Source organism: Lissotriton helveticus, chromosome 9 (genome assembly GCF_964261635.1).
Source record: "Lissotriton helveticus chromosome 9, aLisHel1.1, whole genome shotgun sequence".
Classification (NCBI taxonomy): domain Eukaryota; kingdom Metazoa; phylum Chordata; class Amphibia; order Caudata; family Salamandridae; genus Lissotriton; species Lissotriton helveticus.
The window spans coordinates 141,513,861-141,538,204 of NC_136070.1; the positions used below are offsets into that span (position 1 = coordinate 141,513,861).

A 24,344-nucleotide genomic window follows, 5' to 3' on the forward strand; every position below is an offset into this window, starting at 1 on the left:
TGCGGTACCACGGAAAGTTCTAGAAACGTGGTGTACCATGGTTGGCGTGCCCATGTTGGAGCAACCAGGATGAGAGTCATCGAGTGTTGCTTTAGCTTTCTTGCCACCAGCGGAATGAGAGGCGCTGGGGGAAAAGCGTACGCAAATTTGCCTGACCAGTTCATCCATATCGCATTCCCTTGCGATTCCGGGTGAGGGAACCTGGCGGCAAAGCTGTGGCATTTTGCGTTTTCCCTTGTGGCAAACAGGTCTATCCCTGGATGACCCCACTGCTGGAAGTACGGGTGGAGTACTGATGGATGTATCTCCCACTCGTGCATTTGATGGCTGTATCTGCTGAGCAGGTCCGCCATCTGATTGTCCTTGCCCGGGAGGTGTTCCGCCATGAGGAAAATGTTCTTCTGAATGGCCCACTTCCACATGCTCTGAGCCAGATGAGACAGTTGTGGTGAGTGAGTACCTCCCTGCTTTTGGATGTAGTACATGGCTGTCATGTTGTCCGTCCGGATCAACACGACTTTGTTGCACAAATGTACTTTGAAGGATTTCATCGCCATGAAGATTGCCATTAATTCCAGGTAGTTGATGTGCAACTTCTGCTGCTGGGTGGACCACAGTCCCTGCACAGTGTAGTGGAGCACATGAGCTCCCCACCCTTGGAGAGATGCGTCCGTTGTTAGGATTATCTGTGGCACTGGCTCTTGGAACGGTTGTCCCTTGCAAAGGTTGTGTGGATTCCACCAATGCAGAGAGTTGTATGCCCGACCGGTCACCAACACTAGGTCTGTCAGCTGTCCCCGAGCCTGTGTCCACTGATTTGCCAAGCATTCTTGGAGCGGGCGCATGTGCAACCTCGCGTGCGGGACTATGAAGATGCAGGAGGCCATCATGCCTATCAACTGTATGAACACTCTCGCTGGCAGGGAGTGTTGCGGTCTGAACTTTTGGCTCAGCGACTGAATGCTGTTGATTCTGACTGGGTTTGGCTGAGCCATAGCAGTCAGGGTGTTTATTGTCGCGCCCAGATACTGCCGCACATGGTTTGGTTGAAGGTGCGACTTCGGGTAGTTTAGCGAGAACCCCAGGCTGTGAAGGAGTTGAATAGTGTGGGACATGTCCGCGGCGCACTGTTGTTCCGACTTTGCTTGAACAAGCCAGTCGTCTAGGTACGGGTAGACATGTATGTTCTGTCTCCTGAGGTGCGCCGCCACTGTCGCCAGACACTTTGTAAACACTCTGGGGGCAGTAGTCACCCCGAAGGGTAGGACTTTGAACTGATAGTGCCTGTTTTGAATGGTAAACCTGAGGTATTTTCTGTGGGATGGGTGGAGTGGGATGTGGAAATAAGCATCCTTGAGGTCCAAGGTTGCTAGGAAGTCCCCTTGATTGAGCAGGGGAAGGATTTGTTGCAGTGTCAGCATGTGAAAGTGTTCTGACAGTATGTACATGTTGAGGGGGCGTAGATCCAGAATAGGTCTGAGGGATCCGTCCTTTTTTGGGATGAGGAAGTACAGGGAATAGACCCCTGTGCCTTCTTCTTCTACAGGTACGAGCTCGATTGCGCCTTTTTGCAGCATCACCAGTACTTCCTGCTGCAATAAGTGCAAGTGCTCTGCCGACATAGGACGGTGTCTTGGGGGAATGTTGGGAGGAGTGGATGTTAACTCCAAACAGTAACCGTACTGGATAAGTTTTCTCACCCACCTGTCTGTGGTGATGGACGTCCAGACTGGCAGGAACTGCTGGAGTCTCCCCCCGACAGGTGTGGTATGGTCAGGGGGCAGAGACAGAGAGTCACTGTTTGTTGGCGGCAGAGGTACGGGAGTTGTTGTTCCCTCTGCCCTTGGCACTGTTACCTCTGTAACCCCCTCTACCCTGCTTGGGGTACGAGGATTGCGCACCACCCTTTGTGAATTGTGTTTGTTGACCCAAGTGTCCTCTGGTAACACCACGTGCTCCTGAGCGACGAAAAGTGTTTCCCCTGAATTGTTGTGACTGAAGCGCCCCCATGGACTTAGCAGTCTCGTTGTCCTTTTTAATTTTTTCAAGGGTGGTGTCTACATCTGGACCAAACAGTCTGTCAGGATTGACAGGCTGGTTGAGGATTGTAGTCTGGATGTCAGGCTTAAATCCAGATATGCGAAGCCAAGCTTGTCGCCTCAACATGACGCTAGTGTTAATCCCCCTAGCCGCTGTATCTGCCACATCAAGTGCACACTTTATTGCAGCGTTTTAGATAAGCTTTCCCTCTTGTATGAGCATTTCGGCTGCTTCCTTAAACTCATCGGGTAGGTGTTGAAGGAGCTGTTCTAGGGTGTCGTAATGCGCCCTATCGTATAGTGCAAATAGTGCCTGTGTGTTTGCAATACGCCATACATTGGCAGCCTGCGCCGCCACCCTCTTGCCGGATGCCTCAAGCACTTTCGACTCCTTGTCTGGGGGAGGAGCTTCACCCGTGGTTTGGGAGTTTGCCCTCTTGCGGGCATTGGCGACCACCAACGAGTCCAGAGGCAACTGTCCTCGAATATATGCAGGATCTCCAGGTGCTGGCCTGTATTTTTTCTCGATACGTGGGTTCACCACTCTCGCCCTGGTAGGTTCCTTAAAGATCTCTGGAGCATGTTTAAGGACACCTTTAAGCATAGGAAGTATTTTAACTGTTCTTTCTGAGACAGAGAAAGTGTCAAACAAAAAGTCTTCCTCCACCGGGTCAGCATGCATGTCCACATTATGATTTGCTGCTGCCCGTTCGATTAAAGCATTAAATGCTGCAGAATCCTCTGTTGGATATGTACGTGCCCCAAAACCCTGTGGATCTTGTACCACCTGATGTCCACCTTGGTCCCCAGTGTCGTCATATGAGTCCTGCTGAACATCAGGGTCATTGTCAACTGGGAAATTGTATTGGTCCTCTTGTTCATCATCCTCTCCTCCTGATTGGTTGGGGGAAGGTGATGGACTCCTTCTCGGTGGTGGCAGAATAGGCTCAATAAGGGAAGGAATGTCCTGTGCTGGCCTCTTCTTCTTCAGTGGAATAACATAGGATTCCAGTGGTTGGGAAGCGAGTTTCCTCTTATAAAGGGTCAATTTCCCTGTTTGGGCATCGATGCAATGCTCAGATTGGTCTTCTGAGGCTTGATATTGATCCGAGCGGCTCTTTGGCGTCGACGGATCCGACGGTTTTGGCACCGACGTTGTTGCAAATGCCTTTGGGGCCACCTTCGGTGGCAGAGTGTAAAGAAGCTTGCTCGAGGACTTCGGAGGTGTGTCCACCGATTTTGGAGCCGATGGCGTGGAAGCCGTGGACGACAAAGTCTTCTCCCGAATACGTTTCAGGGAGTCGGTGACCTGCTTTGTGAAGGAGGTAGAGGGTTTTGTAACCGACGGCCGATGTTCGGTGGCGTCGGAGTCCCTTGGTGTCAACGGTATTTGCGTCGACGAATCTACGGCTGCAATGTGTCGCGGCTCCGTTGAAGGCTTTGCTGCCGACGCCATTGCTGCAGATCCGGCATCCTTGTGCCGATGCGTTGAGGCCGCGGCCTTTGGGTCGTGGCTTTTAGTCGACTTTGGGTCCACTGGGCGTTTACTTGACGGCGCCGTAGTAGCGTCCGAAGGCGTGTCAAGAGTTTTAGATGTCCGCGCCGGAACAACCGTGGTCGACGCCTGATGGACGGCCTTCTTGGAGGAGGGTTCCTTGTGCACCTTCTGCGGCGCTGTCGACTCGACAGCCTTCTTCGACTTTTGTGGGCCGGAGGGCGACGGAGTCGATGAAGGAGCAGGCTTCGATATTTTTTGTAGGACGTCGGCCATTTTAGGTTTTGTCGATTCCGTAGGTTTCGGTTTCGATTTCGGCTGGACGTCGGCCATCTTGGGTGCCGTAGAATCCGAAGGTTTCGGTTTCGATACGGGCAATGGCGGCTCCGCTTGAGTGTCCGTGGCCGGGCCAGAAGGCGGGGCCGGGGATAGCGGTGCAGGGTCGTGGGTAAGGCCGAGTGGCGATCCCGTGACCTGAGCCTGAATATTGTAGACTTCGGGGCATAGCTCCTCCTCTGAGCTATCTTCCGCGGCCCCATAAACTTCTTCGTCGTCCCCTACCTCCTCGACGTATTCAAGGTCTTGGGCCTGTCCTTCGATGTATTCCTCTGGATCGGCCTGGACCTCCGTCGACGGTGGCGAAATCTGGAGATGATGGCTATCGCCTTCCTCCGCGGGGTCGTCGAATATGTTGTCGGGTGCCGGTGTCGCTCGCTGGGCCTCCAGGCGCGCCGCGCGCCGATGCTTGAGCGTCTTCTTGGACCTGAACTGAGAGCAGGCCATGCAGTTTTCCTCGTTGTGGTCCTGCGACAGGCATTTATTACAGACCGGATGCACATCGATGTGTGGAGATTTGGATCCACAGACGGGGCAGAACTTGAACGGGCTCCGCTCCATGTTAAGTTTGTCGGGTTTTGCTGCGACGAGAGGGCCTCGATGTCCGAGGAGTTACTTGACTCCGTAGATTTCCGGCTCAGAGAGTCGGACGACGCTCGAGACCGTACGCAAACAATACCGACGCAGGTAACGAAGGCCTTTTGGCCTTAAGATCAAAGTTTATCGGTTCCGACACGGAGACGTCGAAACCACATCCGAACCCAATGGCGGAAAAAAACAATCTGGGGATGGAGTCAATGCCCATGCGCACTGTAGTCCAGGGGAGGAGCCACCTATCTCGTGATACTTCGAAGACTCTTCCAGGACAACAATGTGCAATCATCCGGACCCAACACTAGGCGGCGATCTATGCATAAGATATGAATTTAGCAGCCCACATGCCTCGAACACATGCTTTGCATAGACTGTATAGCAGTGTCCTCCAAAAAGCAGTGACTAAACAGTGGAGATTGCAGTTGTTTGAAAAAGTGTACGTAGCACTGCCTTTCCTATATTAGCTTTTGACGCACTAAAATTATGCCTGGGTGGAGTTTGTGGAGTTCCGCATAGCAAGTGACAAAATAACTGCGGAGTTTAACAAGCAAATTAGTGCAAAGCAAACTGCCATTTAAGCTGACCTAACCATTGGCAAACATGAAGCTGATCTTCCTGCCGCTCGGATACAAATTTGACCTGAGCGGCAGCTTGCACTCACCACCTTTTTGCTGGTGATCGAAAGCGTGGGAAAAACTCAGCTACGCTATGCGGAGTGGAGTTTTCTGCACTTTGCAAGCTCTGCTGAGTGCAGAAAACTCCGCTAAAGAAGCAGAGTTCACCGTCCAGGGTTAGCTCAAATATTCACACAATAGTGCTTGGTAATTGTGTCCGGTGCAGACCATGTAGCTGCTTTACAAATGTCAGCTAGGGGAATGTTGCCACAAGAAACCAATGAATCCCCTATTTTACAGGTAGAGGGTGCTCTAGTGGGTATAGACAAAGTCAGTTTGGCTTTCACATAGCATGCCTGGATGCATTTAATGATCCATCTAGAAATGCCTGATTTTGAAATTGGTTTCCCTTTATGAGGGGGAGCAAACGCAATAACATTTTTGTGAAAATCTTTCATCTTGTAAATATAATACATAAATGCTCTTTAAACCCCTTCGTTGCTAGGCCTTTTCCCCCTTGTGCTGTGGCCTTTCATCTTTTTTGGGCTATTTGAGGTAATTCACGCTTAGGCCCCTGTAACTTTTTGAAGGTACGTGGAGTTTGTTGATTCCCCTGGAGAGGAAAAATGTGAAAAATGGCTACAGATTAAAGCATCTGTTTTTTCCCTGCAAATGGTATCAACAAAGAATGTGTGGTGCTGAAATCACCATAGTTTTGGCATTTTACTGGGACAGAGCTTATGTTTACTATTTTTGTGCTTTCAACCTCCTTTCAGTTCGTAGTAGAAAGGGATATGAAAGCAATAATGGAACCTGGAAAGCTATACATTTCAGAAAAGTAGAGAAAATTCCGAAGTCAGCAAGGGGTCATTTGTGTAGATTCTTCAAGGCTTTTTTATAGAAACTAACAGTTGAAAATAGGAAAAAAAAAATGAAAATTAGTTATAAAAATACAGCACTTTGTGCCAACGTTTTCACCTTTAATTTCTTCTAAGTTCAACATATTTTTAAAAGTAATATACTGTTACATCCGCTGGACCCCTCTGGTTGAAGCGATATATAGGACTTGTAGGTTTACCAAGAATGCGAGGAACCCAGAGCCAATAACTGAGCAGAGTTTTGCAATGGTTTTTATTGTGTACCGGGTTTAGAGCAATTCATCTGGGAAAATATAAACAGTAAAAAAATCGGTATGAAAGATACCTATGTATTTCTGAAACGGGAGCAAAATATAGACTTTAGAAAACAGTAGCTACTTGCGCATCTCCAAAATTGTGGGTACCCATACTAGCATGTGAATTATAGGACATTTTTCAAAGTGACTTCTTTTATACACGTTGTCTTACATTTGGAAGGCAAAAATGCATCGACATCCAATAGGTAATAACAGTTGCTGCACAATTCTATGCTTCCCCAAGTCTGCTGATAAGAATGGTACCTCACTTGTGTGGGTAGGCTTAGTGCCTGCGACAGGAAATGGCCCAAAAAGCAATGTGGAAACGGCCCAAAACGCAATGTGGACACTCCACATTTATAGTGGGGAAACAGATTCTTTTTTTTGCTAAGTGCCTCGCTGTGGATTTTGAACCCTAGCTCAGCCCGCACCAAGGGAAACCTAGAGAACCAATACATTTTTGTAAACTAGAAACCCAGAGGAATCTAGGATGGGGTGACCCGAGAGGCTCTCACCAGGTTCTGTAACCCAGAATCTCTTCCAAACCTCTACTTCCTAAATAAAAAACACATTTTCCTCACTTTTGTGTGATGGAAAGTTCTGGATTCTGTGTGGATTCACAAAATTCCTCCCACCCTGCATTCCACAAAGCCTTCTGATAAAAATGGTACCTCACTTGTGTGGGTAGGCCTAGTGCCCGCAGCTAGAAAGGGCCCAAAATGTGTTGTGGAGACATCACTATTACTCATCACAAAACGACCTGGTTTTACAAGGGGGGGGTCACCTTGGTTTTTGGCCCGGGCTCAGCAGCCATCTAGGGAATCCTACCAAATCCACACATTGCTGAAGACTGGACACCTGAGGAATCCAGGGAGATATTGCTTGCATGGACCCCCACCCCCAAAACAACGTTTTCCTACCCAGAATCCCCTGAAAACCTCAAAGTTTGCTGAAAAAACACATTTTTTTTCTCACATTTCTGTATGTAATAGTTGTAGAATCACTGGGATGACACAAATTTCCTACCACCCAGCGTTCCTCCAGGTCACCCGATAAAAATGGTACCTCATCGTGTGGGTGGCCCATGTACCCGCGACAGGCAAGGGCCTAAAACGTATTTGGAATAAATCATAATTACCTATCACAAACCAACCTGGTTTTGCACGGGGGGGTCACCTGGGTCTATGGCCCGGGCTCGGCTGCCATCTAGGGAAACCTACAAAACCCACAAATTTCTGAAAACTAGACATCCGGGGAGCTAGACTGGAACAACCCCCCCCCCCCCCAACATTTTTCTATCCAGAATCCACTGTAAACCGCAAATTCAGTTGAAAAATCACATATCTTCCACATATTTGTGTGGGATCACTGTGCCAGCACAAATGTCCTACCACACAACTTTCTCCTCAGTCTCCAGAGTAAAATGATACCTCACTTGTGTGGGTGGGGCAAGTGCCTTTGACTGGGAAGAGCCAAAAACGTAGGGATTAAGGGTATAGCACGGCGAATGCTAAGCACTACTTATTTTTTTAAATACGTTTTAAGCCAATTCTGCATTGGACACCCACACAAGTGAGGCATCATTATACTTGGGAGACTGAGGGAACGCTGTGGGGTGGGGAACACATTTCCTACTACTCAGCATTCATGTCAGTCCCCCCATATGAATGATATCTTACTTGTGTGGCTAGGTCAAGTGCCTATGACATGGAAGGGCCAAAAACGTTTACAAATTTAGGGGGGCTTAAATAGGGTCTAAAAGGTCAGTTTGTTTATACGTTTTTAGGCTGACGCTATTTTGGGCATCCACAGAATTGAGATATCATTTTTCTCGGGAATATTGGCAGCAGAACATTTCTGCCTGCATAGTGATCCTACAACTTAACCACACAGAAATGTAAGGAAAATGTGACTTTGTAAGTACATTTGAGGTTTGTGGGGGATTCTGGGTAAGAAAACACTGGGGGATCCATGCAAGCCACACCACCTGTCAAGAGTCAGTACATACACACAACCATCCACAGGCCACCAGCCAAGCGCCATCCATGCACACCGCAAGATCAGCGCCATTCCCGCACACCCCCAGCCAAGAAGTGCCGGACTGGGTACAGCAACTGGGGGTGGATTCCCCCGGAAACGTTCTAAGATTTGGAGGAGGTGGGTGGAACATCGAGGATAGTATTTAGAGCCCATTCCAGTCACCTTAACAAGTGGGGTATTGGTGCAACGATGAGATAAGGATTAACAAATTCAATTATAATGGCATGATTATTAGATGGGATGGCTGACAACTACATGAGTTTCACTATATATTAGATGTTTGGCACCACTGTTTATGGTGGGGGTAATGGTGTTCATGTTATCAGACTTTAAATTGTTTTATTTCAATATTGTAAATGTCAACATCAATAGCTAAGATGCACAAGTTACTACTTGTGTAATGATAAATCTGTAAGAGACATTAGTTAGTGATAAATTCCTTACCCTAGACTATCCCCAGGGGTCAGACTGGATCCGGAAAGCTTTTGTCAGCAGTACCCCTTCACGTGGATAGGCGTCGTCGTGCGGATCCGCGTGCGTCGGTGGCGTCTTATTCGCAGAGATGACGTCACTGGAGCCCACGCGCGCTGACATCAGTTCTGTACACAACTTTCCACGAAAGGAACGCAGAGCCATGTAAGATACTGACTACTGGTGCACAGAACCTAGGGCTCGAAAGGATGACCTTAACCCTAGAAATCAGTTCACAGAATAGGGGGGATGGGTGGGGCGGTAAGGAATCTATCACTAACTAATGTCTCTTACAGATATGTCGCTACAGAAGTAGAAAATTGTGCATCTGAAAGAGACACGTAAGTGATAGATCCTTCACCTTAGAATAGATACCCCAGCAATACTAACCCCGGTGGTGGGTCTGCGAATAGGATTACACCAGAAAGTCACGGATAACAGAACGGCCAAAGAAGCCGTCCCTCCGGACCTGTCAAGGCAATAATGCTTTGTAAAAGTGTGCAGTGAAGACCAATGTCTTCCAGGGGGACACCACATGCCATAGTGGGTGCTGTTGTCCTGGTAGAATGGGCAAGCTGCCCCACCGGAGGTTCCTTTTTAGCCATAGAATAACAAGCTTTGATACACAAGACGACCCTGCGGGAGATAGTCCTCTTGTGAACAGCCCAGCCTTTCTTGGCGCCAGCGTAGCCAACAAAGAGCTGGTCATCCACCCGGTATGCTTGTGTGCGATTCAGGTAATAGGAGAGCGCACGTTTTGGGTGAGACGGTGGAGCCTCTCTTCCTCTCTGGAAGGATGCGGAGCCGGAAAGAAAGTGGGCAAGGTGATGCAGTGATAACCTTTGGCAAGAAGGAAGGACGAGTGCGAAGCACAACCTTGACCGTATGAACCGACAGAAAAGGAGGCTTATACGAAAGAGCCTGACGTTCGCTCACTCTCCTGGGAGAGGTGATAGCCACCAGGAAGGCAGTTTTGAAAGTCAGAAGACGTAAAGGACAATTGTGAAGCGGCTCAAAGGGAGCGCACATGAGAAGACAGAACAAGATTTAAGTCCCACTGAGGCATTATGAAAGGAACAGGAGGGAACGTAGGCGTAATGCTTTTTAAGAATCTCTGTACAACCGGGGACTTGAAATGCAGGAGGTCGGCCGTAGTCTGGAGGTGGGAGACGTCTGTCTGGGGCGAGCCTGCCTTGAACAACCAGTCGTCGAGATAGGGGAAGACTGAAACCCCTGATCTGCGCAGCTGAGCTGCAACCACCGCCATCACTTTAGTGAACACCGATGGGCGCTGGTAAGGCCAAAGGGGAGCACAGTGAACAGAAAATGCTCCTGGCGCACCGTGAATTGCAGGTAACGCCGATGGGCCGGCAGGACGGGAATATGAAAATAAGCGTCCTGCAGGTCCAGTGCCACCATCCAGTCTTGTGGGTCGAGAGCAGACAAGACCTGATCCAGAGTGAGCATTTTGAACTTCTCCTTCAGGAGGTAGCGATTGACATTCCGAAGGTCTAAGATGGGACGTAGACCCTTGTCCTTCTTTGGCACCAATAAGTAGTGGGAATAACAACCACAACCTACTTCTGGCGGCGGAACGCGCCCGATGGCCCCCTTGGCCAAGAGGGCCGTAACTTCCTGCTGGAGAAGTGCCAAATGAACCCCTGACATGCGGTGGAACTGCGGTGGCATGGCTGGGGGGGTACACTCGAAGGGGAGGGGGTAGCCCCTTCGAACAATCTCCAGAACCCACCTGTCTGATGTAATGGTGCGCCAGTTGGGGAGGTGATGACAAATCCTGCCCCCCACTGGCATCTGGTGGGCCTGAAACACAGGACTAGGAAGAAATGGAGGCACTGGCAGCGGGGGTGTTGGTGGACTGACCTGCACGCTGGCCCCGTTAACCGCCTCTGCGAGCCCCACGTCCACGGCTGTGCTGGGACTGTTGCTGCGCAGGCTTGTTATGAAATGAATGTGTTTGTACGCCTCTTCCAGAGCTTCGAAAGGAACGAAAGTTAGAAGCGGAAGGAGTACATGCGGCCGAAAGGCCTAAGGACTTGGCTGTGGCCCGAGAGTGCCTGAAACACTCCAACGTGGAATCTGCCTAATCACCAAAGAGGAAGGGTGCCATCGAAGGTCATGTCCATCAAAGTATTCTGGACATCTGCAGAAAAGCCAGTCGTCCTCAACCAAGCATGACGACGTAGCGCCACCATTGTGGAAATCGCCCTACCCAGCGAATCAGCAGTATCAAGACCACAACGTATATGTAAATGTAAATGTATAGGCATTTATATAGCGCACTACTTACCCGTAGGGTCCCAAGGCGCTTCGACCGCTGCGAAACCCTTCCTGGCTTCCCTGAGAGATGGTCCCTTAATGGGTATCTCCAGGGTGAGACCAGGCATCCCCGGCGGTCTGGTGGGGCCGTTAGTGAAGATGAGGCAAGCTAATGCCCAGAGTTGCCGAGTGTGATCGCTGATCAGAGTGGGCACCGAGGCGAGAGAATTATCGAGTCCGCTGACCCTGGTCCAGAAACCTGCCGCGCCGGGAATCGAACCCTGGTCCCGGGCCGTCCTCTGCTCTCGGGTCTGCCGCCTCTAACCAGTGAGCCACACTACTTCACCAACGTATAGTGAACTTGGCCGCATCTCTCCCCTCCATAAATTCGGGAGAGACATGTCCGGGTCACCTCCGGACACTGTGGTAGCACCTGCTCAACAGCATCTCATACAGAATGGGAATAGCGGCCCAAGAGACTGGCAGTGTTCACAGACCGCAGTCCAGAACTTGCTGAAGATTAAATCTTCTTGCCAAACTGCTCCAATTTATTGGATTCCTTGTCTGGTGGGGCAAAGGAAAAGCACTCGGGACGTCGAGGCCTGAACCACCAAACTCTCAGGTGTAGGGTGCTGGATGAGGAAGGCAGGTCACCCCATGCCGGGCGATGGCGTTGGCCCACACCCTTGTCCACAGGGGCCCCTGTGTTGTGCTTCTGGGCACTTGGTCCCGGCCCATCAGTAAGTGCATCATTAAATGGCAACAGCGGTTCTGTAGAAGAAGAAGCTGGCCAAAGCACTTCAGTCAGTAGGTTGGTCCTGAAAGCCACTGTAGGGAGCTCGAGGCCAAGAGCCTCGGCCGCCCTACGTAGCACCGTGGAAAAGGAACCATTCTCCTCCATAGTGGCTAAAGGGGATGGTGAACCAGGCGCCGGAGTATAATCCGGGCCACCGGTCTCCGCCTTCTCATCCCAGTCAGGAACAGACTCTCACTGTGCAGCAAGAGGGTCTTCAAACCCTTCCCAGTCCTCCCCTTCCTCCACAAGTGGACGGGGACGTGGGTGAAGAAAAGGGTAACAATCCCCCATTGGCTTCGGGATCGGCATCGGGAAACATCCCTCTGCACCGCGTCGGCAAATAAGTTGACGCTGGCGTCGGCACCGGCAATGTCGGTGGGGGCTGTACGGGGTCCATCTGCTAGAACGGCGAGCCTCGGCCGGAGCCATGGAGGCCTCTGGGTGTCGACGACATCGGGGCCGGCAGCGTCGAGGAACGCGGAACAGTGGGGCCCGCAGGCGATCCGACGGGGCCGCACGGGCCGAAGATACGTTCCATCTCTGACACGAACTCTTGCAATTCGGCCAGAGTCGCCGATGGACCCGGGAAAGGTGGGTAAGCCAACTGTAACTGCTCAGGCACCTTTGGGGTGGTTATAGACAGAGTCTAAATCGGTACAGCGATAATTGCAGTGGGATAAACAATATTTAAACAGAAGATATGTCCGTGACTGTGAATAGAACCCGCTCAGTTCATAGGATACCCATCAAAGTATTGCATGATCAATTTTATCATCTGGTCATCCCACAGCGGTAATGAGTCTCTAGATCATTGAGACCAAATCTTACCCTGTAAGAGAGCGGGGTCACTGCCCACAAGCACTTGATGACCAAATAAATATGAGCAAATGGGTAGAAGTGCAGTGCAAAAAAAGGGTGTGGTGAGTTAAAATAGGATAGAGGACAGAAAAGTGAACAATTTTATTGAGAATATGACCTCTTCCTAATTAAAAACATGTAGAACAGTGCAAGAGTGCAGTGTGGAACAAATTACTGCATTATGGCCAACATGTTTCAGCCTCAATGGGGAAGACCCAAGGCTTTCTTCAGGGCCTCTGTTCATAACGTTGCTACTGCAAAGTGTAAGATCAAATTACAAATAAATGAAACATATATAGTAAGTGAAAGGATACAATAGATTTGTTACTGCTCCTCCGTGTAAGTGGATCCTAATCGTGATCCAGCAATACCGGGGAATGGACCTCACCTCGCCTGGACTCAAACTCAGGGTTAAATGAGGCCACGCCCTCTCTGTCGTTGCCTCGAGCAGATCCCGAGTAAGGGGGAGGCCTTACTCGGGATCTGCTCGAGGCAACGACAGAGCAGTAACTAATCTATTGTATCCTTTCACTTACTATATATGTTTCATTTATTTGTAATTTGATCTTACACTTTGCAGTAGCAACGTTATGAACAGAGGCCCTGAAGAAAGCTTTGGGTCTTCCCCATTGAGGCTGAAACATGTTGGCCATAATGCAGTAATTTGTTCCACATTGCACTCTTCTACTTGTTTTTAATTAGGAAGAGGTCATATTCTCAATAAAATTGTTCACTTTTCTGTCCTCTATCCTATTTTAACTCACCACACCCTTTTTTTGCACTGCACTTCTACCCATTTGCTCATATTTATTTGGTCATCAAGTGCTTGTGGGCAGTGACCCCGCTCTCTTACAGGGTAAGATTTGGTCTCAATGATCTAGAGACTCATTACCGCTGTGGGATGACCAGATGATAAAATTGATCATGCAATACTTTGATGGGTATCCTATGAACTGAGCGGGTTCTATTCACAATCAAGGGCATATCTTCTGTTTAAATATTGTTTATCCCACTCCAATCATCGTTGTACCCATTTAGACTCTGTCTATAATGGATTGAGGTTTCCGTGTATTCCTCTGTGTGAGACCCCAAGGTTTCTTTGTGATTAATGTCATTGATGGGGGGTACAACCTAGGCTAGGTCTTTAAACACCCCTTTGACCCTTTCTCCATCGTTTTGTTATAACCGTTGGGGTGGTGCCACCTGCCCCCTCAGCCGCGTCCTGTGACCGGCGAGGGGAGGACGAAGAGCGGCGACGCCTCTTCGACTTTTTGTGCTTCATCTTACCCGACTACAAGTGCAAAGACTTCGAATGATGGTGCTTCCTCCGCGACCGGGCCCTCGCCTCCCAAGGGACCTGGGCCTGGAACGACGTGGGGCCGACTCCCGGGCCTCCTGCCACTTTCGGGACCATTCCAGCAAAGTTTTCCAGTGACGTCATCTCGGCTTGTACGACGCCAGCGACGCTTGCGGAGCCATGCGACGACGCCTATCAACGCGCAGGGGTACTGCTGACGAAAGCTTTCCAGATCCAGTCTGATGCCTGGGGATATTCTTAGGTAAGGAATCTATCACTAACGTTTCTCTTACAGATGTATACTGTATTATTGAATACCCTGGATGCTCCAGGGCTGCTACAGCTGTTAAAAATATGTGATGAAAAAAAGAAGACATAGCCTGACATTTAACCTCTTTCTTTGAAGCACCAGCTAATTTGATAAGTTAAACACAGAAGTTAAAGGCATTTTTTTTATTGCTCAGACTTTCCCAAGCCACTAAAAATCGTCTTGCGACCAATAGTTTGGGAAACACTGCTATAATAGCTTCTGTGCAAAGGCAGAAAGTGCCATCAGACTGTGTCATCGCCACCACACCTTTGGAAGTGATGGCTAGGCCACAGATAGGCACCATCACTGAGCGATATAAGTTCTTCTATTTCCGCACCCTCGGATGAGGATCAGGAGCTCAGCTCCCATGTTTTCAGTTTTTCCACCAATTTAACCAAATATATTGTTTTAACAACACACAAAGAAGTCTACCACTAAAATTATGGGGTTTAAGATGTGCCATAACTGTAAAAAACATAATCACAGACCCGCACAAGGTCAGATTTTGGTCCTCTGGTTCTAAAGATGACACAAAGACCTACAATAAATACCCCTTGATGCATATGAAGGCTATCAGCAAGCATGAAGCCAAGCTCTACGTTGCCAAACATCAACAGTGGGGTTGGCCCTATTCCAGGTCTCAAGCCGGTTCCATGTGCCACACTTGGGTGCCCAAGACTGAGTTGAACGACAAATCTCGACTCCATACAGCTGGGTCCAGACTGAGGTGGCATGGTGTGCAAAACAACGATGGACTGGAATGTGGACAGAGTAATTATCAGTGGTTGAGATTAGTTTAAGCATTCCACCCAACACTTATCTGAATACTTCAGTGTGTTGTTCTAAGTGGGATGGGTATGCCCAGACTGGTGTCCCGTGCACACTGTATCACTGGAACCAAGCCATACCTAGTTGATGAGCCCTAATCAGGGTGAAAATTAACCTAGGTTTCTTGTGATCTGGTTCAGGGAGACCTGGCCTGACACTGGGATGGACTGTTCCTATTGGAACAGGGTGAAGACTAACTTGCGTATGGTTGGGTCAAATTGAGGCGGCATGGTGCTCAAAATAACAATGGACTTCAGCTGCTGTATACCAGCTTTTTCCCTGAAAGACCGGTGCTTCGGGAAATATAGTGTTGCCTTTTCAAGTGGGGCTGCCCATCATGTGCCTTACTTTCTTCTCTCCACAATGTCCCTCAAAGAAGCAAGAGAAGCTACACCAGTGGAGTCCTAGACAATCCCTTAGTTTCTACCTCACTAGGACGACGGAGCACTGGAAGAGCAATCACATCTTTGTCGGGTTCAACTGTTAAGGGAAAGGAGGGGCAAATAAGAAACAGACCTTTACGAGCAAGACATCCTTTGAAATAAGCTGAGCTATGGTCTGTGCAAAAATGATCCTTACGAGGGTCTTCAAGCTCACTATAACCAGGACAAAAGCTACAACTACAGTCCTGGCTAGAGATGTTCTGTTATTGGACATCTGCTAAGCTTCTATACAACCATTTATCCATATCTTCATCAGGCACCACTATAGTGATTTTTAGGCACACAAGGAGGGTGAGTTGACTCGCTCAATCTTGCAGGACTTCCTGGTGTAAAGTTATTCTGCAGACCCACCCCCATCACCACTGCCTTGATGCTGACTCCAAAGGTGAGAAATCTGTAATTAGAAGAATCCATCAAAAGAAAAAGGTACTTCAGTGCAACATTCTTTCTGGTGGATACTCTAGCCACAGATTCCTCTCTACCCGCCCACCTTCCTGTACAATGGAGAAGAGCTTTGGTAGTCGAAGGGTCCACGCTAACGACTGCATACTGCTGATATCCCAATTTGTCAGCTACTACACGTCTGAGGGCACGGAAGTAAGGGATTACCCAACTCTGCCTCATCTCTTGCAGAGGTGGGATGAAATTGCCGTGGAATGCAATGGCAATACCTACTAGATCTACTATAGAAAAATGTTCAGATCCATTCTGGCCTCTCAGAGGATTCCAAAGTAGAAGAATCTGCAGTTAGATAAAGTCTCCACCAGAAAGTGTGATACTAAAGGTACGTAACTTGTTTCTCAAGGTGCTTTTTTGAAGTCTATAAAATTGTTTGAACAATCATACAGCATATCAGAGACAGCTAGCAACCATAAGCAAAAACTAGAGCGCTATTTCCAAAGCAAACTACATTCTTAACATCCCAATCAACAAGCACAATATATCAATACGATTAAGGTGTGCATTTAACTACTAAACATAATGAAAGTATGCTGCTAATAAAAAACAATCTCAAGCATTTTAAGGCGCTCATTGGATAAATTACCTTCAGTATTGGATGAGGTATTTGTAGAAAACTTGTCCCGCCACCCTTTTATCTTTGTGACGTCAGTGGTTTTTCCAGTCCTAGAAATAAATGCCTGTCCATGATCTAAGAGAGGAAAAAAATATTACGTTATTTACATAGACATAAGTGGTAAGAATCTTTCTACCAGTTGAGTTTATGACCAACACGTAATTATAATCTGATTTAAGCAGCAAACCTAATGAGACAATACACAAAATTGAGCTTCTAGAAGTCACAGGCCATTTGGCAGAGGAAAGAAGCAAAAAAGTGAGACGAGTTGAAAGACAATCTGTGGAGAGAAACAATCAAAAAAACAATTAACATCAGAAATATTGTATTCCTCCCATCAATAAGCAGCTGCCCAAAAGGTTCCTCAAAGAAACAAACCTTAATGCCAAGAAGGACCAACTAACACTGACAGTACACTGAGAGAAAGAGCATAAAAGAGATATGAGAATATCTTGAAAGCTGTTATTTTGCTCTGTTACAATCCAGCATTAGGGGCAAAGAAGGCATACATTTTCTAAAAATTAATTATAGAAAGGATTAAAGAAAAGTGAACAGCATAAAATATAAAACAACTATTTACCTGTAAGAGTTTACAGAGGTGTGGAATTAAATAAAATATCTACTTGTCCATGGTGCAGGTTGCTTCATAAATCTACTCGCCCTCTAACCAAATCCACTTGTCCCTTTCGTGCCATGCAGCGTAGTGACACATTATAGCAGCAATCTAATTATAAAAGAGTTCTGATCTAGCCTCTCTGATTATGTCAGGGCTCATACCACAGTAGGGTTTGAATACTAGCAAGTCCCTTATTTTGCCACCTTTCTACAGATCTACACATTTGAAGGTAGTGTTAAGCAATAGTTTCAGGATTTGAATACCCTTTTGAGTATGTACAAACCTACTAACTTGCATGTTTTAAGGGTTTTTACCAGCTCTTCTCTAATCTTTTGCCATACTGAGAAAGGTTGGAAATTTACACCTGGCAATGCCAGACGTTAAACTTGTTCCATGGTTTGGGAAAAAGTGGTTGGAAGGAAAGTGAAAATGCGAATGAGCAACAGATTTTAACATGAGCAAATCTACACATGCATGTTTGCTCATGCTAAAATGCAGTTCACAAACATTTTCTAGGACTACGATTTCTTGCCCTACGTCTGTAAATTCTTGTGAATTAATGATAGCCGTAAATCTGCACTAATTCAAAGACATGTACCACGGGTGCTATTAAGAGCTTTTTTGAATTAATTGGACCCCTATTTAGTTATGGCATTAACCAAGGCATTTTGTGTTTATTATAGTTCAATCTCTTTTTTGCTCTCTATCAGCTGGCTTCACTATGAGTGAAAGCATTTTGCTCTTTCACAAGGAGCATTTTGGCACACAAAGTTGTTTTGTTCAGTGACAGGAACATGTAGCAACATGAGATTTTTTTAGACCCACTTTTTTTTTTAGCCTTTTGCTAATGCTTGTTATAATGGTGAGGGCCCAGCACCCACGACGCCAATAAGGTTTTACAAAAAACATGGCAAAACACACACACATTGACATAACAAAAAGCTGACCACCACTTTGTCAATGCTGGTTGATTTTTTATTTTTCCCATCATCTTGTTGTAACTAGTTCCACTGATTGTTCCATTAGGAATAGTTTTTGGAAAAACTAGCATGCATCAACACATTTTATTAATGATGCTGCAAAGAAATGGTCCCTAAACGTTTTGAGTAGTTTAGCAAAATGTTTTTTTCTAAGTTGCATTTTATTGTGAACATTTGATTTTGCAAGCAAAGAATCATCCATCTTGTTTTAAAGCTTCTGCAAATATCTGCATCTAATCAGAGAGCATTGTGAAAGCATTATATATAGCCTCATACTGCTAAACTTTGAAAACATGCGTGGGGGGCCTGGCTTAGCCATCTGCAGGATCGCCCCACTTTGAGTGTGCTCTGCCGGCCTATCCTTTCATCTGCCACTATCCTGTAGACGAAGACGAAGATTCAATTCGCTCCGTGCCATCCAGTTCCTGCTGATCTTGAGGCATCGATTGCTAACTTTCTGGTCCCCAGAGCCCGACGCTACTTCGCCTTTTTCTTGCTGGTGGCTGCCCTTGACTGCCGGGCCTCGCTGCGGGCACGTGGCCAAAGCCCGCGTAGCGCTTCCGTGGAGCTGTTGTCCCTGCTACTCAACTCGGCCACTCTGCTGGAGCCTTGCCTGCTACCTGACACCCGCTGACCCCGGTAAGTGGTTCTGCCGCGGGGGCGCCCGCGGCGAGGTTGGGGCCACCTCCGTTTATCGCTGGCGCCCGCCATCTTCAGCCTCTCCTGGCTGGCCCTGATCCACTAGCCCGCGGCACTGGGCGGTGTGCACCCGTGTCTCCCCGCTACTTCTATCCCCACGGTTCGGCCATGCTCTGCGGTGCCCGCTGCGTGGGTCGACGCTCGAGTGGCTGCTCATCGCTTGTTCACCACCGGCCTAGTTGGGGGCTTTACGTCCCCCCTTCTCATTGGGGGCCTGCTGACCTGCTGGGCGTTCCTCCTTGTTCGCTGCTCCAGCGCCTTTGTCCCCCGCTGCATGGTCCTCACCTAGCTGGCGGCTGCGCTCACCTGCTGGGCAATGCTGCAAACGCTTGGCTGGAACCTGTGTTACGCTGCCCTGGTGTTGACGCATTTCCTTCTTCATCTCACCAACCTACTGAGACAAGCTTGTTAAACTGGGACCTGCTTGCCATCTGATTCCTGTGGTCTCCTTGTGAGTGGGGCATTGCAGGGGTGTCTGCCGCTGGGAAGAGTGCGCGCTACGCCACACCGGGGAGCCTGGGCATACCTTCCACCTTCAGTTGGTGCCCACTGAACTCCGTATCTCTTCGCTGGCCCCGTGGCGTGGGAAGCGCGCCCCCGCGTCTCCCCGCTGCTTTTGCCTCCTCTCTCCTCTGCCGAGTCCACAGCTGGAGCGGTTGACACCCATAGACTACTCACCACCAGCCCGTTTGACTTTCCACGCCGCCACCCCCCCCCCCCCTCTCTTTCCGGGGGACAGCAGACCTGCCTGGCGCTCTTCATCGCCCGCCATTTTAATAGGCGACATCAGTGATCCTCCCCCTGTGCCTCTCCAGGCACCGCCACATGCTCCCTTGCCATTCCTCCTGGGCCTCTGGTTTTGTTGCACCTCTCCTACGTGGGTCCAGAATGCGCAGTCCCGCACTATTTGGTGGTCCCCCTCCTCATCCCGGAGCCTCACCTTGGCCTCATCGTCCACCTGGCCCTGCGCAGAGGGCCCCCTCCTGATCTTCTACGGCCTCTTCTATGCGACTGAATTTAACCATGGGGAAAACTGACCCCAAACAACCTGAAATCACCATCGACCAGCGCCGGCAGACCCACCAGGACGATGCGATCTCCGATGCAGGCGATTCCGCCACCCAAAATGACTTGGGCCCGTCAAGGAAGGACGATTTAAAAGCTATCATGCTGGATGTTAACCATCAGTCACTGACATCGCGGCCCAACTCGACCAGCTGTCGACCCGGCTGACGCTGTCAAAGCGTGTGTTGACTCGCATGACACCCGCTTGTTACAAGTTGAGGCAAGGGTTTCTGATGCAGAGGACGGCACAACTCAAGACCACCACAGTCTTCTCCAAATGGACAAGGTTCTTGAGCTAATCCGGAACAAGAATGAGGACTTGGAGGCGAGCCGAGTCTTCTAACATGTCCAGGATAGAGGACTTTGTGGAGCAGCTCATCCGCGAACTATTCAGCGACGTTCTCTCCCCTGTTTTCATTGTCGAGCTGGCCCACCTGCCTCACGGCCCTCGCCCTGCTCCTGGCTTGCTGGCCCTTCCCATCATCACCAAGCTTTTAAATTTCAGTGACTGCGACGCCATTCTTCGAGCGGTCAGGGAGAGGGGCGAAATTCGTCATCAAGGCAACTCCCTGTCATTCTACCCAGACTACACAATGGCGGTGCTCTGCCCGCCGCAAATTTCTTCTGGCTAAGCGAATTCTCCAAAAGCACAATGTTTCCTATTCTCTTGCATACTTCGGATCCAGCAGGGCTCCCAGGTGCACGTTTTCCTGGAACCAAAAGCTGCTCTGGCCTACGCGAAGAAACTTGAGCAGACACAGCAACCTTCCCCTGCTGGCTCCCAGGCCATCGCTGACTGCAACTTAAGCGATAATGACTGAATTTTGATGGCACTTTGATGCTTTTGCAATTTGTGCTCCTTAATGGATGCTCGCTTGTTATTGGTCTCTCCTACTATGTGCCTTTTGTTCTACAGGTTTCCCGATCCGCTAACTGAGCTTTGGCCCACCGGCCCTTGCCCTCTGGCTGGGTCGTGGCCATGTGGCCATTCGCCCCTTCTCCTTGGCAGGCTCTCGCTTCACCTCCTGTTCCCCATGGCTCCGGGTCATTACCTTGTCAGACACCTCAGACCCTTTTATGCCTCAATCCCTCTGCTACTTTCATTGTCGTTTGCCTTTATTGGTAGCTTGGCCACCCTGTCTCTCTGGCAGGGGTGTAGGCCGGGACATCACCCCCCCACGGGATAGTTGCCTTTCTGGACTCAGAACTTCCCCCTCCCAGTTGTGGATACCTGGAGTGGGTAGGGGTGGAATCTCAGCCTGATTGGGTGGTTGGTAGGGGGTTGGGCTTTGGGGGTTTGCCTTCTCTTGTTGAGGCTTTTTTTTGTGTTGTTACCTGTTCTTGATTGCTATACGATATGTGCTATGTTGCGCTTCACTTTGCACTTCTTCCTTCCTTCGCTGAAAGTCCATGTCACACTCACGGCTCAATCCACCTTCCATTTCCTTATTACAGGGACATGACAGACACCACCCTCTGGACCTGGAATGTCCGCTGACTCAACGACCACCGTAAGACCCACCTGGGTCCATGATCACCTTATCGAGCATAAAGTCGACATTTATTTTCTTCAAGAAAACCACTTGCTGCCTGCTTCCTCCTCCAGGCTTCACTGGGGTGAAATCCAGTCCTCTTTTTATTCTAATTACTCTCGCGGGGTATCCATCCTGCTGCGCAGCGGGCTCCCCTGGCGCACCGCACAGGCGATCATTGACCCTGGAGGGCGTTTTGTTATCCTGCATGGCACTCCTGACACAGCCATTGATCCTTGCAGCAATTTATGGGCCCAAGTCAGACGACCCAGATTTCTTTGCACAAGTTTGGCACAACATCTCCTCCCTAGGGCCAGCTTGGCTCCTCTGGGGAGGCGATCTTAATGTCGCACTGTCAGCCTCCCTTGACCGCTCCGGATTGCATGCCCTGCACCCGCGCGCCACCTCCCTTTTAAATTCCATACAGACCAACGCACTTCTAGGCGTGTGGCGTCACACCCGACCTCTGACGATCAAGGGTACATGTATATCTGGCTCTCGGGATGCTGATCCTGTCTGGATCTCTGGCTCGCCACACCGGACGTGTTCGTGTGGCTCATCTCAGCCAAACATATGGCTCATACCCTTTCCGACCATGCCCCTGTTCGCCTCTGTATTCAGTTCCCTCTTGCTCCGCGTCATGCATTCACTTGGCGTCTGCCCCCTAACGCGCTACGGGACTCAGTGTTCTGTGACGAGATTCAGACTGCTATCACCAACTACTTTGATTGAAACGTGGGCTCCGTCAACTCCCCATCCATTCTCTGGGAGGGTTTCAAGGTGGTGATCCGTGGCGAGTGCAAATCTAAGCAATCTGGCGTCCTGCACTCCATCTGGGGCGCTCACGACAGACTCGGAGGCGAGATTAAGTTGTTAGCCTCCTTGCATTCAGTTGACCCTCAACCGGCCACACTGGTGCAACTTCGGGGCAAGCTTACTGATTTCGCTGACGAGGCCAATACGGAGCTCTCCTTCTTGGGCGGGGAGGCAAATGTGTGATGGTACGGTGAAGGAGACCGTCCCGGTAAGACTCTGGCTAGTCTTTTACGGCCACCCCATGCTGCCTCCATCACTTTGCTGCAGGACGGTGTCCCTGCTATGACAGTAAACCCTGGGGAAGTCATTGATCGCTTCACTACCTTTTACTCCCAGCTTGCACACAGCGGGGGGTTGCACCCACACGAGACACACTTGATTAATATTTTGACACCCTCAAACTTCTGTGGTTGAGCAATGGTCACCGCGAATTTCTCGACGAACCCTTTTCGCTGCTATGTACAAGGACCAGTTCGAATGCGGCCAGTTCCCCCCCCCCCCCCCTCGCCTCTAGAGGCCCTATTGACGCTTCTTCTTAAGCCGGACAAACCCCCTTGTCTCTTATAAATACAGACAACAAAGGTTTTGCTAAGTTGCTTGCCTCCCGCCTTCTCCCTCTCATGCCGCTTATTGCCCTGTCCAGTCCGAATTTATCTCCGGCCGTGCCACATCGCACAATCTTAGGACCATTTTTTCTGTCCTTCATCAAATCAATCCCACTCTCCTGGCTGTGGCTGCTCTCCTGGACGCCACCAAGGCCTTCAACACTTTGGAGAGTCTATTTTATTTGCTTTCCCGCCTGGGCTTCAGCTCAGTTTTTTTTATAGCAAAATTCAACTCCTGTACACCCTCCCAACAGCCCGTCTCAGGATCAACGGCCAGATCTCGGAACCCATTCCTATAGCGCGAGGGACAAGGCAGAGGTGCCCTCTTTCATCCATGCTATTCGCTATCGCTTTGGAACTTCTCGCCGCGCAACTCCGACAGCACCACACGCAAAGAGGCCTTGGCTTCGCTGCTCGTGCCCTGGTCGTTTCCACGTACGCGGACGATGTCTCACACTACGTTAATAACCCCCAGGAGAATCTCGCCACCATGATCCACGAGGTGGTCCGCTTCAGGGGTCTTTCTGGTAACCAAGTTAATTGGAGTAAATCCATCCTTTTCCCCCTTACGGACGCTAATGTCCCCTTTACTCCTGATTTTCCATTTGTCTGGACAATTGGACCCACCCGGTAACGGGAAACAACCTTTACAACGCAACTTTTACAACGCACTACCATTACAACGCAACATCCCTTACAACACATGCCATTACAACGCAACCATTACCACGCATGACACCACAACGCATACAATTACAACTCATATCATTACAACGCATACCATTACAATGCATACCATTACAACGCATACCATTACAAGGCATACCATTACAACGCATACCATTACAACGCATAGTACCCTTACACTATCCAACACTTACCCTACTGTTACACCCCCTGGAGTTCGAATAGTAATTTTTACCCCTACACTATCCAACACTTACCCTACTGTTGCACCCCCTGGAGTTAGAATAGTAATTTTTACCCCTACACTATCCAACACTTACCCTACTGTTGCACCCCCCTGGAATTAGAATAGTATTTTTTACCCCTAACCTATCCAATACTTACATGTATGCGTTGTAATGGAATGCGTTGTAAAGGTAGTTTTTAAAAATTTGTTGTAATGGAATGCGTTGTAATGGATGTTGCGTTGTAAAAATGCGTTGTAAAGGTATGCGTTGTAAAAGTATGCGTTGTAACGTCATACGTCCCCCGGTACCATGGAATCTGGCTCGGGAGGGATGTGGACGAGCCCTGGAAGTCTAATTTCGGCCGCGCTGTGTACTGGTTGGAGTCTAAGGTCCAGCTCTGGCGGCACCTTCCCCTGTCCCTGGCGGGTCGTATCGCCATCGATAAGATGGGTGTACTCCCAAAGTTCTTG

General features: G+C 49.2%; 1 protein-coding gene across 2 annotated transcripts in view; it reads right to left on the reverse strand.

Annotated features, from left to right (window-relative positions):
• Positions 1-24,344, reverse strand: part of MGA (MAX dimerization protein MGA) — a 949,809-nt gene that overhangs the window by 550,928 nt on the left and 374,537 nt on the right. For both annotated transcript variants that reach the window (XM_078659651.1, XM_078659650.1), the window contains exon 7: positions 16,618-16,722. In XM_078659651.1, the coding sequence (XP_078515777.1) occupies positions 16,618-16,722 (105 nt within the window). The remainder of the gene's footprint in view (positions 1-16,617; positions 16,723-24,344) is intronic.